Consider the following 19009-nt stretch of genomic DNA (forward strand, 5'->3'; position numbering starts at 1 on the left):
ATGTGGAGTGCAGCACTGAGCACTCAGCAGGTCACACAAATGGCAAATTGACCATTTCTCATTTGGGTCAAAAGAGGGTTTATATAATTTGGTACATTTTCAACAGTGCATAATATTTTTTGTATTTTGTTAAGGGAGAATGCTACTGAATTTATGAATGCAAATAAGATAATGCTACACCACGCAGGCCATCACAGAATGGCAAAGACCATGACCCCCATACCCCACTCATCTCTCTCTCTCTCTCTCTCTCTCTCTCTCTCTCTCTCTCTCTCTCTCTCTCTCTCTCTCTCTCTCTCTCTCCTCTCTCTCTCTCTCTCTCTCTCTCTAATAATAATAATTCAATGATGAAAAAAACGTTTTATTTTGCAGGGATGATGGATTGTGAATCCTTTGAAGATACTACCTATGGCTTCCTGTCAGCAATACAAATGAAAATACTAAATATTTAAAAGATACCATGCAGGTCCATCCAAACAACTGTTTTCTTCAGAATGTGGAGCTATACACAGAATGACTTCTGTGTATAGCTCCACATTCTGAACTAATCTGTGTGGGGGTAATCTTGTTTGCACCCCACAGACTTGCATCTGTTTAGGGGTAATCGTGTTTGCACCCCACTGACATGCATTATCATTACTAGAACACTACTACTATAGGAGGCTGCTGACAAGTTCTTCAAAATGTTAACATTAAAATAACGTTGTGGCTGCGTACGAACTCTTGGGTCATGATGAGCCAATTTATAAATCTACGAACTACTCAACAGCTGCCATCTTTACAGCTACAGTATGCAGTATACAGCAACTTGTCAACTTGCATACTAAGTGCTAGCAGGCTTGGCAACTGCAGCAGTGTTTGCTCTTACATAGTGGATCCCCAGCTGAAAAAGCGGAAGCAATTTGTCCTTTGTTTATCTGTGATTTCATGTGTTCTCTGGTCGGATAGCTAGGGGCTCTCTCCCAGCTCTAGCCTCTAAAGCACAACTCATGGACCAAATGAACCACAACTAAATGATGTTGGCAGAAAACAACAAAATATATTTTAAAAATGGGGGAAGAGGGCAAATCAGTGTTCATGACTGTGGATTTATCATCATAGCCTACTTACATTTAAAATGGCGGAATGTGGTTTCTTAATCTGACTTGTTTATATTGTTAAATCATCATTATTATATTTAGTTTGGTATTTCTTTCTCACCTAAAGAAGACAACCAAAAGTATATCAGTGCCGGGTCCATTTGAGTTCTGGTCAGAGCAGATCTCTTATTGATTCCACTGGAATGGCTCAGATAGTTCCACCTCACACCAGACTAACGTCTGTAAGCATCACAGCACCAACCTTGTACTGCTGTGCAGTACAGCCACATAGCAAAGTCTTAATACAGCAGCATTTTCACATTGAAAAACCAATGGATGTGCTCTATACGGATCTACGTATATCACTATCTATCACTCCTTCACGCGCGCACACGCACACACGCACACTCTCTCTCTCTCTCTCTCTCTCTCTCTCTCTCTCTCTCTCTCTCTCTCTCTCTCTCTCTCTCTCTCTCTCTCTCTCTCTCTCTCTCTCTCTCTCTCTCTCTCTCTCTCTCTCTCTCTCTCCGTCTCAGTCAGTGGAACTGTTTTGATGCAGCACCACTGTTTTATTATGACCTGAGAGGGATTTCTAATCTAATAAGAAGCCTTATCTGGTATGCAACCTTTATTGTTCCCAGACATTTTATGAGCCAAACAGGATTTAGCAAACACACATTAGATTGGAGGAGATGAAGGCCATTGATTCTTGGGCCAGCGGCAGAATTGATACTAGAGGGACAAGTAAGACGCGCGAACGCGGTAAGCGAACGCAAAAAAAGAAAAAAAAAAATGAAAACAATATTTTAAAAAAAAGTAACCAATAAAAAAATTATTTAAAAAAAAAAAAAAAAATCTGCGTTTAAAAGGAGCATCTTAGAAAAATACAATTCACAAAAAAAAAAAATTGAATGTTTTTGAACAATTCAACAAAGTGTTTGAAGTGCCTGTTTCACCCACTTCCGGGGGGCGGAGCCAAAATCCGAGCCCGATGTATTTGTTCGTAGACCCCCACTTAGGGGGGTAGAAAAAGTTTGGGAGCGATTCGGGCACTTTTCATTTAACATGGGGTTTCAATGGGGAGTTTTTAGGAGCCTTCTCCGGGGCGTGGCTTCCGGGGGAAGGGGCGGGCTTAAACGCAACCTTGACAGGTGTGTTCAGTTTTCAAAGACCTTTCATTTGATGTATGGTACGTCTAAATTGGACATTTACTTATCTCAGAGGAGCTGCACACAGGCAGTGCACACAGGCAGTGCACACGGAGACACAGAGACACAGAGACACAGAGACACAACCCAAGCAGGGGTTACATAGTAAGCTCCACTTGGTCGGAGGCGCGGCTTCGCCGCGCCTCCTCCCGCGTTCGCAATCAATGGCCAGCAGACGTGCCAATGGCTTAATGGACACAAATGACACCCAATCTGTGGCAGATTGACATTGTGAGTTGGTCAAGCACATTTTAAATCCACTGTATCACATGTTCTTAACCCATTAAGACCTGAGGCCGATTCTACAAAATGTCTTCTAAATCCTAACAGTATTCTGCAAAAAACGTATGTTTCTATATCAGTGGTGCTCAAACGTTTTCATGTCAAGGACCCCCAACATGATATGTATTTGGCTGCCGACCCCCATCTCAAAATATTTTGTTCCAGGGACCCCCAGAAGCAAAGATTTGAGTTAAAATGTTCGCTTTAAAACAAAATATATTCAAAGATTTGAACATATTATATTACACGATTTTTCAAAAATAGCAGATCTACAAGCTCGAGCTTGTATATCTGCTATTTTTGAATAGCCAAAGTGTAAAATGATGCTTTTTAGCTCAAATCAAAAAGTGACACAGATGCGTTCGAGGTCTTAATGGGTTAAGCATATCACTAGAGTCACATTGGAGTCCTTGAACTATAAGCAGTGGCGTAACGTACATGGAAGTTTCACGTACGTGGACGCGCATGCAGCAAAAATTCGGGTCTAATTCGGGTCTAATTCGGTTCTATTTGACCAATATAAATCAACTTTTGTAATTTTTTTTTGCTGTAAAAATATTTGTATCAGCGCAGGCGGGGCCCCCCCTGCTGGTGGTGGCCCCCCCGCACCGCATCACTTGCTACCCCTCCGTTACGCCACTGACTATAAGGCCACGTTTACACGACAACGATAAAAATAGAAAACGTCAAAGTGCTGTTGCGTTCTCACTTTTGATTCTGTGTTTACACAGTGATTGAAAACAATGTAGTGCGCGTGGCTAGGTGGCTAGGTGGCTAGGTGGCTAGGTGGCGGTGACGCGCTGCCAGATAGACCAGCCACACATGTGTAGAACCACTCCCGTCCCATTCTACTTCCTATCACAGAGCTTATATCGATGTACTAGCGCACATGGTGTGAGCCGACATGAGCCATGATGTCACACGTTTTGGAGATTCTCCCGTATTGCCCGTTTACATGGAGACGGGAGGCGGAGCGTTTTCAAAGATTTCCACTCTGTAAGGGGGTTTCATGTTATTACGTTTTCAACCCCCGGAAACACCGTCGCCATCTACAGTAAACAGAAGGCACATCTGATATTTTATTTTGCCGTTTTCTCTAGAGATCGTTATCGTCTACACTTAAATCCCCAAAACTTGTTTTTACTCATTGACAGTCTTACTCATTGCACCTGGATAGAACTGTCAGATCTATTGACTTAATTTTCAATTTCATTTTTTATGTGGCAACATAATCTCAAAATACAGTATAACTTCTAGTGAAATGGTGAAAAAACGTATATCAGCAAATGAAAATACATTTCACATTTTACGAAATTGAATGTGAAGCTTTTTTTCATGTTATCCATTTCCATTCATATAGCGTGTGGTTAAGCCCTACTACAGTACATACTTTGCTGTACAACAAATAAGGATAAGGATAAGGATCATTCCTTTTAACAGGTCGTTCATGAAAGTCCTTGCGGTCTTGTTTCCAATGAGAACCTGTGAGCAATTGGGGTTAAGAGTCTTGCTCAGGGACAAATTTCATATCATCGGCACATATGCTGGGATAGCCTGGAATCGAACCTGGGGCAACCAGGGCCTCTGGTTCCCTAGGCGGGCTCACTAACCACTCAGCTATGGCCGCCCCTATAAGAATAGTGAAAGTAGCTGACCTACCATCTCACAACCCATCACGATGCAACAACGGATTGTGTAAGCTTTTAGATTTGCTATTTTTGCTTTTGTTTTTTAGAGTAATTTTGAAGATGTTCACTTATAATGACATGTAGCGACGCCTGAAACTGGTTTAGAGCAGGGATATCCCCCCCCCCCCCAATTGAACAACAAACCCACAGGAGAAACAGAGCCTACAGGTAAAGCTGGGGTGGCAGACGGGACAAAGGAGCTGCGTACCAACCTGCAGTGTGGTACATGGTGATTCATGTGACAGCAAGAGGACCACAAGGTGGAATGAGGTGAGCTTAGGTAAGCCACCAAAATTGGTCAGCTGCTTGACACATCTCTACATAACCCACATAGTGGCGCGCGTGCATGTGACCCACTAGAGCATATATCTGCCTGAGCTAGCTTGCAAAGCTACGCATAATTTATTATAACTATTCTAGTGCCCCCGTCTCTGCTCCGCCAATTTGCAGTCAGTTGAGGGAATTGGGTTTTCTCTGACGTCAATATTTATTAGCTCATGTGTGAAGCATCACCTATCTTGTTGTTGGAGACAAAGTATTAGGGGAAGCTCGCAGTATAACTGGAGATATTGAATCTTACAAAATATGTATATTCGGCCAGCTCCCACACAGGGAAAAACTGATCATTTGGTACTGTACTCATTAATTGTGCACATCAGCAAGTAAATGATTTATTTAGATATTTTTGCATCCAAATGTAGGTGAGAGGAAGACGATCTAAACATTTACATTAATGTATGAAATATAGAGTACATTTTTTAAGGATTTAACAATTCCTGCTTTGGGCCCAATTATGAACCAAAAGCATTATGGTGGTAATTTGTTTACAAGGCCATCCTTTATTGTGTAAAGTCCTACTGTGTGTGTAATGTCCGTGGTCAGGTAACTTAGGCTACATATTGATTTGATGGGACATTGATTGACGTGGAAATGTCAGGCACAATGGGGAAAGAGAGATACAAAACTTCAGGGAGTCTATGTGAGACCTGAATTGTTGGATCGCTGCAATTTCTGCTATTTGTGGAATACAGCTGAATGCCAAAACGCAGTGAGTTATTACACACAGGGGGGTAATTAATTCTGGTGAGACGTTTATTATTCCTTTCTGTTCGGTTGGGAATTCTATTTGTCTGTGGGATTATTGACTGGACTAGGCTATTTTGATTCTTATATAGGAGTTTTCAGTAGCCTACCTTTCCCATGTGGACATCGTTTTGATTGACGTATTTTTTCAGAGAGAGCGCTGTGTTTGGACGCATGCATGCATGCATACACATAGACACACAGCGTCTATTTTGTGCCCCACTTAATTTCGATCATCGTTTCATTTTGGTATTTTTGTTGTATTTTGTCCTGACTCACTCCTGTCTATGTTGGGTGTACAGGGGGCCCTCATCCAAGGTCATTTCGACTATGCGTGCTTCTCATGCTATCACAACACCACTAAGGCCTTAAAAATAAGGCTCCAGACATGCCAAAACAAACTAGTAAGGCAGTATCTTGGCCTTAAACATACAACCCATCTAACCCCTGCTCATTTTGCTAGGGTCGGATGGCTCAGGGTTGAGGACAGAGTACGGCAACTTGCAATGGGCCTAGTCTACAAGATACAGTGCAACATTGGGATACCAATGTCTGTCAAAATACTTCAAAAACGTAAATGAAGTCCACAATCACAACACCAGAGGCAGCTCCGCTGACCATGTCCATCCCATATTTGGCACAAACAAGGGAATGAACTCGTTCTCATGCTATGCAACAAAAATGTGGAATGCCCTACCTGTATGTGTCTGTTTTCTTAAATGTCATCATGATTTGAGTGCGTGATCTCATTTGAAACAAGCCGTGGTGCTTTTATGGGCGATCCAGTTTAAGGGGCCTTGTATTGTTAACTGTACTTCCATGTACTTTTTCCATGTCTTTCTAAATAAAGTACTTCAATCAATCAATAAGCTACAGGTACAGAGCGCAATAATACAACAACAAAAATCATCTAGGCCCTCTATGATTCTATGATATGCGCTATGATTGACAATATTTCTTGATCCGCTTCCCCCATCTCGCAACGTCGTGGAAGACAGCAAACGATGATTGATCATCGTCATACGTGTAGTGTGCACAGACCAACACACAGCAACAATTTATTGCACTATAATCGCATAATCTGACAGTCTGTAGTCTGATCCCGGCTTTACACTCTTTCAAATGCAAAACCTTGTCAAGCACACACCATTCCGCATGCAAATTAATGATATGATGTGTTTTCTATACATTATCCAGTATCCTATTTTCATGTCAGCCATTCCCCGGCCCTTTCAAAAATGCGAGAATGAAATGAATCAAATAATGCTATCTGGCATTATCAAATGTGTCAAGTGCCTGGTAAATTAAATATGTAGGCTACTGTATGTAGGCTACAGTATGTGCAATACCATGGTATGGCGTAATGGTCTTCAGAAGAGAAGAGGAGAGAAGAGGAGAGGAGAGGAGAGGAGAAGAGAAGAGAAGAGAAGAGAAGAGAAGAGAAGAGAAGAGAAGAGAAGAGAAGAGAAGAGAAGAGAAGAGAAGAGAAGAGAAGAGAAGAGAAGAGAAGAGAAGAGAAGAGAAGAGAAGAGAAGAGAAGAGAAAACAGGATGGTTTATGGACTGCCAAAGCACTTACTAGTCCCTTCAAACGGAGGTAGTTGGCATTCAGTGCTTTATGCTGTAGTTGTCCCCAAGACAGAGTGCCAATTGCTGATGAGTCACTTAGCCACTTAAGATTACTGCTTCAATTTCAAAAAAGCCTCTGAGTTATAATTTCAAGGCCTGCTAATGAATATAAAAACTGACTACAGGAAAAGACAAAAAATAAATAAATAAAAGACACCGATGATAGAGGGGATAACTGGGCCTTAGCTTAGAACTCAGTGCTTCAAGGCCCTTCAAAACCTCCTGACCTTCATCACCAACTAAACTGCAAATACGCACCCGTAAAAACAACTTCATGGTAAATTAGCATATTTGGGTCCTACCACTTTGACTCAATCTGTGATGAGCCATGAGGACTCTGAGTCCCCCACTCTCACAGCTCTGTGGAACACAAGTGCATTGCAGCCTCCTTTCACATTGCCGTAACTCACCAGCGGAGTCAAGGCCATTAGGGGTTATCTAAGCACCCAGGCTGGCCTGGTAACTGCCCCGCAGTGGCTGTTATAGACTGTGGCTTTACAGTGATGTATGCTGCTATATTAAGGCTGTGGAGCCTGAATAGCTGCTGCGTCGGTCGTGCCACGCTGTGCACATTACATTACCATTTCCCTGTCAGTCCGTACAACAGAGGATGGATCTCATCTGGGGAAAACCACAGCTCTCCACTTTTGCATGCCTCTCCCAGGGCCGACATCAAAGAGCACAGCCCCTCATTCCATTCAGACAAGACAGCGGAGAAAATCTATTCCTTCAGAAGTGCTTGAAGTGGCAACTCAAAAAGGGTGCTGCATTTTGAGTCGCTTACTTAGGTTTTAACAGAGTCCACAGATGTAAAAGAATGTCATTGGCTATTTAAACAAAATACATCTTTGGTTCATCAAGCAGCATAATGACAGTTTTGTATGCTGGTACTTGAAGAGGACATATCTCTGATAGTACAGGTAGTGAGAAGAAGGTTCAATTGTGCAGTAAAATACTGTATATTTCAATTGAAAGAGCCAAAGAAATTGAAATGCAGCTTTAGAGTTGAGAATTTGGAAGGTCGTTCGGATTGTTGGCGTTAGGGATATATACTGTATGCTATAAAGATAAGTTATCTGATGTATAAACAATAGGCCATATCTTGAATACTCTCCTTATATACGTTGTACACTCATTCAACCTCAGATACAGTAAATTAATGTACCACAGAAATATCATTATTACTCAGCAATAGTTAACTAGCTTGACACTAACCTCAAACGGATTGTAATTTGTGATACTAACCTAAGACTTCCTTTTTCCTTTTTTTGTTGGTCAAAACTACTGTATGTAATCAAGGCTTAAGTACTTTCCTGAGAGGTAAATTATCCACCTAATTACTTGTCCAAAGGGGAGGAATTTCCCCCGCCTTCACCAAGGCTATTCTGTTTGCACAACTGTGGTTATCCAGCCACCAAAAGGTGCTTTGAGAGCCCAAACTTACAATTAAAATGTATTAATGCATTACTCACTTGCGGAACCGGTGGGTGAGTGCGTGCGTGCGCGCATTTCTATAGTTATTGTGTTTATATAGTTACGGTACACACATTTCACACGTCTTATGAGATTATGAGAAGCAGCAAACTCACATTGTTCATGTACTCGCTCAGCAGGTCTTGGAGGGCCTGTCGAACGGCATTGCACTCCGCCACGATGCGCTCGCGGCGGTCATCTCGTGTGCAGGAAGAGTCGGCCATAAGTGCCGCCCCACTTATGATGCTCTCTAGGCGCTCCTCCAGAGAGGGCCGGAAGCGCGCCTCGCTGAATGTCAGGGGGTCCAGAATGATCTTGTTCTGTGAAAAAAAGACATGCGAGGGTCAAGGAGCCGTACTGCTGTGCCAGCTGGGCTAGAGACCAGTGGAAGATCCAGTGCCTCTTACTTGTTTTCCTAAGAGGCAACTTTCTTTACTTTCTAGCGAGAAAGTGTGAAGACATTCAGGTTATATAATTGATTGCATGCACAAAAAAAGAAGGCAACTCTAAAAAAGCACATTAATCTCGAAAGCCCCAAATGAAAACCCTTGGACTTCAGCAAATTGTGCGGTGTCATATAAGATAAAGCGTATGCAAGTTGTAAATTAGTAAATCCTGCTGGTTTAATGAGCATTTAAACCATTAAGACCGGGGACGCATCTGTGTCATTCTAAGATTTCTTTGGCTATTCAAAAATAACAGATATACAAGCTCATAGCGCGGCACTATGAGCTTGAGCAATTTTTGAAAAATATTGAAAAAAAAAATGTTTTGTTTTGGTTTTTTTTCAAAAAACTGTTAGGATTTAGAAAACATTTTAAAGCATCGCCTCAGGTCTTAATGGGTTAATGATATTCAACACAGAGATCCTATTGGTCCATCGACCAAAACAGTCAAATATTCTATAATTGAGGTGTTTGTTCTGCAGGGGCTACTTCTAAATAAGGTCAAAGCAGCCATAAAAAATAATGAGCACAACGATGCTACACAGTTATTATCCAGGTGAGAATGGCAGAAAAAAAAAGAACATTCAGGTAAAGGGGGGGAAGAAGTGATGAAATGGAAATCCAGGCTGGCTTTGAGTGGAAGGTAGTAAGTTTAACAGACCATAACAAAGAACAGAAAGCATATTTGGCATGGGCCAGGGCAGCAGAAGGTTCAGGGCAATCTGTCGGAGATAGTAACGGTGGAGGCAAACGGAAAAGAAGGTGCCCTTCAAAGTTAACTCTATAGCCTTGCTAACGCACACATTCCTCTTCTTTATTGACCTGTTAAGCACAACCTGATCGCGCACAAGCGTGCGCGCACACACACACACACACACACACACACACACACACACACACACACACACGCACACACATTATTGAGTTTGCCACAAAAAATAAAAAAGAATCAGTTTATGATCTCCACAGCGGCGGGAAATTACCATATTGATAGTAGTGATGTTATGTTTTATGGCTATACATTTTAAATATGCCTTTCACAGCACTTTGCGGCGTGTTGCGCTTTTTAAAGGTACAGCCAGTCTGGGATCTTTTGTCTTTATTTATAAAATGATAGTATAAATGATCTGCTTTAAAGATGTTGGATATGAATAAACTCGCACAAATTCCTTCACCATAGCAAGATGCTCTAATTTTTTGGCCTTTGTTTAGTCATAAAGAGAAATGTCTGGCACATTTTGCAACTCAGCTGTCACTCTCGTGTTGATGAACCCTGCAGACTGTGACAAACAAAGGACTAACTCAATGGACCGGAGTAATAAGAAACACACACATACAGATGGTAGGAGACAGACACAGCATCAAGATCCAAATATATCTCCATCTGCATCATAATGGCTCATCATTATTGCCCCTTTCTCAGTCTAATGCCAGTCTCAAGGAGACCTAATCTCCCTCTTTGCATTTTATTTGCACCGATGGGGCGTTATCTTGGGCAGGGTGGACCTTAAACACTGGGTTGTGCATGTGTGGATCTCATAAACGTGCTCCACAAATGGTAATGTTGGTGTATTATGCTAATACAGTTATTTATTCAATGCTGCCCTATCTTATTTTCTTAAAATGTGAATGAGGGGCAAATAAAGACATAGCTATTGTCCTTGTGACAATTCACCTATGCATGTGATGTGGAGCTCTAACAACAAGCACAGGGTGCCCTTGATCTGAGTGATGTTTTTTGTATTTGTTGACCATTCATGCAGGGGATATTTACCTTAATGCAATTCAAGTTAAAGTGATATATTTCCAACGGTGAATATAGGGTTTGATATCCAGTTACCAATGTATCCATTACATATAGAAATGTTCTCACCAAGATGATAGGCCTCTGTGATGAACAGGAGGTGTTCATATTTGACCTCCTCATTGCTTGTATTACGCCTGTATGCAAACCGCAGAATATATGTTTTACACATTGAAGAGCCTGCTGCCTGTCCAAAGCCAGGCGTTTGTTCTATAGATTGACTCCTCGATAGGATCGGGGCAAACGTTTATTTGTTTGGTCCCTTTCTCTTTCGTTCAAGCATTACATGGAACTGTGTGCAGCTCTGCATGCGACTAACATTAAAAGAGTGTTGCACCGAGGTCAAACAACTTCCTGTCCGTAAGTTTGGATCTACTTTGTTTAAAAAATGATACACAAAAACAAAGCACGTAAATAACAGAATTATTGAATGTATAAATATCAAAGTATGTTGGAAACTTCTGACTTGAAAGGCGTTATATACAGTACATGTTTGTAGATTGTTCAATGCAAGCGAAACGGGGAGGTAAAATGTCAACACCTCCTGTTCATCACAGAGGCATGGGATCTTGGTGAGTCAATATATTGGATACATTGTTCAATGGTTATCAAGCAACCTTGGGAAAATATTGATTTAACCAGTTAAACCCTATAGTTCATTGACTGGTGTCCCCCAGGGGTCTATACTAAGCCCCCTCCTTTTTCCCTCTACACCAAATATCTGATCTAAAAGCTCACGGATGGGCATGTGATTGGCTAAGAAAGTGATTGGCAAAAAAAATAAAAAACACAAAAATGTAAACAAAATACATCTTTGGTTCATCCTAATGACAGTTTTGTCACTTAACACTTGATCTTATACAAATGTGCGTTGTTACTTGAAGAGGACATATCTCTGATAGTACAGGTAGTGAGAAGAAGGCTCAATTGTACAGTAGAGTATATTTCAAATTTAAAAGAGCCAAAGAAATTGAAATGCAGCTTTAGAGTTGACAATTTGGAAGGTCGTTTGGATTGTTGGTGTTGTGGATATACTGTATGTGTTACGGCCAGCCGTATTTGTATCATTTATTATATATTTGTATTTGGTTTATTTTGGGATAATTATAATGAGTTGGAATATGGTTGGATTATGTGTGGCTTGTATTATACTGTTCCTTTTCTGTATTCCTTATAAGGTGGCGAATGGTGTGAATGCGGTGCGAATGGGTGTGAGTGGAGTGGCTGATTGCATTCAGGCTGGTACAGATTGACAGGTCCAGCCTCTGGCCCTGTCCCCTGCTCCCTATTCGTCGCCCCTGTCCACGCCCCCTAGCCAGGGTTGGCTGTGCTCTGAAGCTCTCTCACCTACAAATCTTCATTCTGCTCTGGCATAGTGGTGGGAAAAAACGGTCATTTCAGCGAACGAACGATTTCGTTCACGTTCATGGCAATGATTCGTTCACATTCTCGTTCAGTGGCGCTATTTTCTAGTGTTCAAAATGTACTCGAGTAAAAGTACAAAAGTATTGGCATCAAATATATTATACTTAAAGTACCAAAATTAAAGTACTAATATATTTGAAAATAGCCTATCTACAAGCTCACAACGCATCGCGAGCTTGTAGATCTGCTATTTTCAAATAGCCTAGGTATAAAATAGGGCTAAAGTGGTTAATGTATGTTTTATAATGTGTGTAAAACACCATCGCGGGAGCGTTTTTTTTTACGTCGCGCGTGAACGTAACAGTTTCAGAAAGTGAACGAGCTTGTTCACGTTCACGGCAAATGAACTAGTTCTTTTGAACGAATCGATCATGAACGACACATCACTACTCTGGCAGCCGTGGGGACTGGTCGCATTCAAAAGACTCGATCCCTCTGGTCTCCCGAACCCATGTAGCCTGTTGTTCTTCAGTTCACCCTCAGAGTTAATCCTGTTTATTCTTGGTCTGCAGTTGGAGTTATTTTGCCTATATTGTATATTTCATTAATTCATTGTGTTCACTTATTGTTTCACCATGTAGGGGCGATTGGTAATTTTTTTAATTTCTTTTTTCAATTCTCATTTGTTTCTGTTTTTCTTTAGTTAGGTAAGTACGTTTAGAAATTGTATATTTTTCTTTTAGTTAAGGATTAGGTTGGGGTAATATTTTCTTTATTAGTCAGTTCTTTATACTACATTGTATACCGGCACCCTGAAGTCATTTTTGCACTTATAAAAAAGACAAACAAGAGATTGAAGTCTCTGTTAAAAAAAACGGAAATAAAAGCAATTCACTTTTGAAACGACATTCATTTGTTACCTTCCCTACCCTAGACAGGGGGTCGTAACAGTATGCTAGTGTATAGTGTATATAGTACAGGTATACTCTGCTTTAGGCTATAGGGCTGTATAGTTATTTACTTATCTGAATTTGATGACTAACATTAAAGGAGTAGTTCACCCAAAAAATGACTTACTTTTTCCCTCCACACCGAATCTCGTCGAAAATATCTGATCTAAAAGTTCACGGATGGGCTGATCGACGAGCGCTGATCTCCAAGTGAGCTTCTAGAGCAGCTATTTTTGATCAGCTATTCAAAGCAAAATAGGGTCACCAAGGTTTATGCCGAAAATGTCTCTTCCCTTTGAGGTTCAGAGATTTAACAACCACATAAATCCCTCTTCACTTCTCCTGGCCCAGCCCCATTAAACATGGGAGCTGCATCACAATGTCCATTTTATTTAAAAACAAACTAAAATATGAATCGGAGGGAGAAAGCATCCCTTTTTGTGTGCCGTGCGTGGCAGGTTGACTGGGTTCTGGGTGGGAAACAAGTTACATGTGTTGGGTTTTTCCTCAGTAAGCCAAATCCTGGGGCAGGGAGACAGACTGTCAACGATGCATAATAACATGTAGGAGAGAACACAGTGAAAGAACTGAATCGGCCATAACCTACTTTTCAGCAGCTGGGAGAAAGGCAGGGTAAACACACGGATTTACATGGGTAAAGAGATGGAGAACTGGGTAAACATAGGATGTGGAGCTGTGTAAAAGAAAATAAAGCAGACACAGAAAAGAGACGGGGGGAGGGGGACAGAAAAAGATAGAGGAGAATGAGACAATGAAATGGAAGATCAGGGGCGAACAAACAGCCAGGAGTGGTAATGCTGCTACTCTCTGAATAAATGTCTGTGTGACTCAGGTATTGTCATTATGTATTCATTGTAACATGGAGGGGACCTGTAGTATCAGCCAAATAAACGATTCATGGTCATCCAGAAAGAAAAGAGAGAAAAGAAGGAGAAAAAAATCCTCCTCTGTCATTTTGTTTCTTGCTTAGCATACAACTATTAAGCTACAACATGTAATTGTCCAGGTCAAGGCTTCTAACCAGTATGATTTATGATATATTTTAAGTTAATGTAATAAGATACAGCTGAAGTGTCAAACTAACAAACCAGATTGCCATGTTTCAATTAATTAATGACTTATTACAGACATCAATTACCATAGTGGATTTGAGTACTTGTGTGATTAGAGAGATCATTAAACTGATTTAATAAACCAATGCCCAGACATTAACATGTCAAGACAACGTATAGCTAACTAATATTTAGTTAGAAATAATTCCAAATGTGTGACAATTTAACTTAATATGTCCAACAAAGTTACCCCTCTCTCTCTCTCTCTCTCTCTCTCTCTCTCTCTCTCTCTCTCTCTCTCTCTCTCTCTCTCTCTCTCTCTCTCTCTCTCTCTCTCTCTCTCTCTCTCAAACATAGTCAAACATAGTGCTGTGATTTACTGTCATAATATACAGTCAGGAGTCCCAAGTGCCACTTGAACATACGATAGATGATCAAGTCGGTAATATTGAAAATCTGGATGCACACAACTTGGCCATTTGTTAAAAGCAGAAATGTGCTGGTACAATCGACATGATTCAATACGTTGTGGTTTGGTGGTGTGTGATGCCATAGCAACTACTCTCAGCTAATCTTTGCCCATGCAAAGTGCTACAATTAATGCATGACAGGATTGCGTTGTTAATCTTGATTTGCAGACATCGATACTTGAACAAACTAATTACCAACTTACAACCTGATTACAACAGGTGATATTGGAGATAATGAAGTCTCAATGTGACAACCTAGCTGGAGTAATTAAGGATGGATATATTGTGCGATAGCCCAATTAGGATTAGGTGTTGAAGTTTGCTCGTTTAAATTATCATGTTTTTCCTAACTATGTTTGTGTGGAACATGGAAGATTTTCAAATGCCCTCAAATAATTTCCAAAATGTGTTAAATGTATTTATGTATATATTTACACATTCCCTCGCAGACTAGACCTTTTTCTGCTTAAATAAGTATGCTTCCATTCTCAACTAAACACAAACACTTCACTAATAGAACGCCTAAACAGGGTGGCTTGCCTTGCTCATTTGCTTGCTTCCTGTATTGAGCTGCTGCTTATTTCCTTCTAAGAATTGCTGCTCACCCTACACCAACCCAGCAAGGAGAGATGTAGTGTGTTCCCTCAGAAAGTACAAAAAAAAGCAGATTCATTCATCAATGAATGTATTGCTCATTTTATATTCATTGAAAATATTTATATTCAATTTGTGATTTTTGTCTTAAATTGAATTATTTTACAGGAGGTTAAATGTTTTCGAACAGTTTCAAAGTCATATTATAAACATAAATCAATATGGTCACTTTGGAGATTGTTTACTTTTCGAACCCAGAAATGGTGCAGAATATCTTATTTCAATTTGTTTTAAGATTATGCCAATTGGAAGATGACTACTGCCTGGATCAAAGACAGAGGCAATATGAACCAGGAAGAGAGAGACAAGGGCAAAGACAAGAGCAATTCCCGCACTAAGCCATAAACTAATGTGTATTCTGTTGGCGGTACATCATGACAAGATCAAATAGGCTACAAGACTCAAATACATAACCACGTGGAGCCTAAGTCTAAATACAAATAAAATGCCCATTGACTTTCTGAGTGTCTACTGTATCACATACAGATGGTTGTGTGTGTGTGTGTGTGTGTGTGTGTGTATGTGTGTGTGTGCGTGTGTGCGTGCGTGCGTGCGTGCGTGCGTGCGTGCGTGCGTGCGTGCGTGCGTGCGTGCGTGCGTGCGTGCGTGCGTGCGTGCGTGCGTGCGTGCGTGCGTGCGTGCGTGCGTGCGTGCGTGCGTGCGTGCGTGAAGTGTGCATAATTCAGGCCATGTGCTGCAGGGGTTGCAATACACACTCATATACGCGAGCAAAATATGCAAGCATTCCTGCTTTGAAATGTCAGTCTTACTGTTGCTCACATTTAACGCCTCTGGTATTTGACCACACCAGCCTCTTGAATCTCTAACAACCCTCACGATTTGTTGTAAACTTTCCGGGCATAAACAATGAATTCTGTCTATCAAGAGTTAAGAGTTAAAATATTTCAGTTAAGAAAAACTGCTTCCAGTCTGTGGCTTGGCTATCATTTTGTTTGTTTGGATCATGAATTAGAGCTTTAAGAAGGTAAAAGGGGGATACACCAAAGCCAGAATACCCAGAGGATCTCAATAGGCCAAAGAAAAACAAGAAGAAACGAAGATGAAGGGAAGAGTAAGAACATCCCCTGAGGACTCTTCTCAATTGTTATTCCAGGCAGGCTGTCAGATTTCTATTATTGCTGGGAGTTGGGGGGGAAAAAAGGCAGAACAGAATATGGAGAGAGCTTTGGGTTGGCAAAAGCTGAGGGGTTCTCAAGGTAATTGGCAATGCCTGAATTCATTTTCATAACTAAGCTCATTCAAGCTAATGTGACTGATGTGTGAATTCTCACTCGCCAGGTCTCAATGAATTTTGCAGACTTTGCTTCATCAAAATACTGCATTTTAGCTACATATTTCATTTTTTGCTCTATGAACTTATTTACTGTATGTTGTTAACTATCTAAAGCTGATTATGTAATGCTGAAATGGTCAAATACTTTTTGTATGCATCGATGTCCTGGGGTAGCTACATTAGTGAAATGTAGATAATATTCACTGTATTTATAACATGACTTGTTTGTTTTACTTACTTACTGAATTTACTGAAAATATCTGATAAATAAGAGCAGAGCCTGATCTGTTTATAAAACCTTTAAGGTGGTCAATGAGGATGGCATGAACAAATGTATCAAATGCAGCACCGTTAAACCTGCTAAAATGAGATCATTTGTGACTCTCAGTAGATTTGTTTCTATGCTGTGGCATGGCTGAAAACCAGGTTGGAATTTTCAATAGGTTGTCGGTTTTCAAGTAATTACTAAGCCGTTTATACACAACTTTCTCTAAAACGTTTGAAGAAAATGGGAGTTAGATGCTTATTTTTTTTAAAGAAACAGTTATAGGGCACGCTTAGAATATGGTGGTACTGAAACAGTGGTGAGGGAACTCGCACATTAATAAAAGAATATGTCAAAGGCTTAGATCTATGTTGGTTACTTGTTCACACGTTTTGCTATTTAGATTTGTTTTACTTGACCACAATTGTTAAGGATTTTGTTTAGACAGATGCTAGTTTTGATGTAAATTTTCTTGGAGCACTATATGCACACCACTTATACGTGACTTACACTGATATTTGTTGCTTAGTCTTCTTACTCTGATTTTGCTCTTGTTAAGTCACTCTGGATAAGGGCTAGGGTCTGCTAAATGTCTAAATTGTATAAATTGCATATGCTCACAAATAGAAAGTAATACAAATAGATCACGTTTGGGGGCGCAAAAGCAGTGTGCCGTATTGTCTCTTCTTGTGTGTTGAGTCAAACCATTCTTCTGAAAATGAATCAAGTACTATGGCTTCAATTCATTTTAATGAACATTACTGTTCAACTTATCAGCACAATTATACAGCTGAATTCTCATTCTTGAAGTGAGAGAGTGGGATTGAAGCTGTAATGCAGTTAAAAAATGGAAAAGAGGACTTATTCAACATTTACTAACACCATTGGGAAGCAAACCTGCAAAATCTGACCAAATGAGTGCATTCAAGAGCCCTGTATCTGTTTTATTTGTTATGAAACCTTCGGACATTTTTGTTACTTGATTTGAATTAACTCTCCTTAGTTAAAAATGAAATGATTGTAGGATTATGGAGATGCATACGTTTCCATGTTGAGGAATGGGATAGGGGACATTGCTGTCTGTTTGCAGAGGGAGTAATTATCAAACACTAGTCCATACCCGGTCGACGCATCCGTGGGGGGATATGCACACGTGATCTGGCAACCCGGGAGGCAGTTTGTCCCATAGCTGGGCAGCCCCGTAACCATGGCGACATCGTTTTACACAAAAACGCTAATAAACAGCTGAGATTTGGTGAAATCGAAAAACGGGCTTCGCAGTTCCATGCACATGGTAATGGTCACTGATTTCAGATCAATTGGTCCAGCCACTGACGAGAAGCGGGCGTTTGACAGAGGTGTGTAGAATTATAGGAGGATGTGTTTCAACAATGGGCAGTCAATCAGTTAGTTACTAACTTGAACTAAATTTAGGCCAGCGCCCCAGGATCCAGCAAAAAGAATACAAAATAAATATAGGCTATAAAATTAAATTAAACTAAATATATACCGTAAATTTCGGACTATAAGCCGCGACTTTTTTCCAGTTTTTCGACCCTGCGGCTTATATAACGGTGCGGCTTATCTATGGATGTTTACAGCTAACGGCCACTAGGGGACCTCCTAAATCTATGGATTTTACACCCGCGGCTTATAGTCCAGTGCAGCTTATATATGTACAAATCATTCAATTTAGCTGCTGCGGCTTATATTCAGGTGCGGCTTATAGTGCGGTAATTATTAATTATTTTCATGTAGGTTATTATCAATAATTAGTTGGATGCTTTTAAAACATTATCTTCACAGCAACAGATCTAGATCATCCATAGAATAATGGTAATTACATTTAGAAGCTTTTCTGATTTTAGGTCAAGCTTTGTTTGTAGGCATACAAATTACTATTGTCTAGTACCAGGCTTATGAGGACCTGGGGCCGTGCCATTTCAACATGCATGAACGCCGTTATTAGTTTGACTTAGTTAGTTTTGAGCCCAAGAGCAAGTTAGATGGGAAATATGTCCTGTAAATCTATGTCAAATGTGCCTACCAGGACAATATTTAAGGACAATTAATTTGTCCAAAGGGTAGGTTGAACAAAGTATTGTAGATATACCACGTATTATCCTTGGGGGCCACCAACCCAAGGTTCAAGGGCTAGTCTTTCATCATGATTATTATCATATTGTGTGACAAAACAATGCCCACGGCAGCCCAGCATGGCATTAGTCACATCCTGCTCCTTGATTG

At 40.5% G+C, this 19009-nt stretch overlaps 1 protein-coding gene across 1 annotated transcript in view; it reads right to left on the reverse strand.

The window, feature by feature from the left end:
* ctnna2 (catenin (cadherin-associated protein), alpha 2) overlaps nt 1-19009 on the reverse strand; it is a 574287-nt gene that overhangs the window by 403905 nt on the left and 151373 nt on the right. The window contains exon 7 of the mRNA XM_080414083.1: nt 8558-8761. Coding sequence (XP_080270209.1) covers nt 8558-8761 — 204 coding nt within the window. The remainder of the gene's footprint in view (nt 1-8557; nt 8762-19009) is intronic.

The sequence above is a fragment of the Gymnoscopelus braueri genome (assembly GCF_963280865.1).
Source record: "Gymnoscopelus braueri genome assembly, chromosome: 2".
Classification (NCBI taxonomy): Eukaryota; Metazoa; Chordata; class Actinopteri; order Myctophiformes; family Myctophidae; genus Gymnoscopelus; species Gymnoscopelus braueri.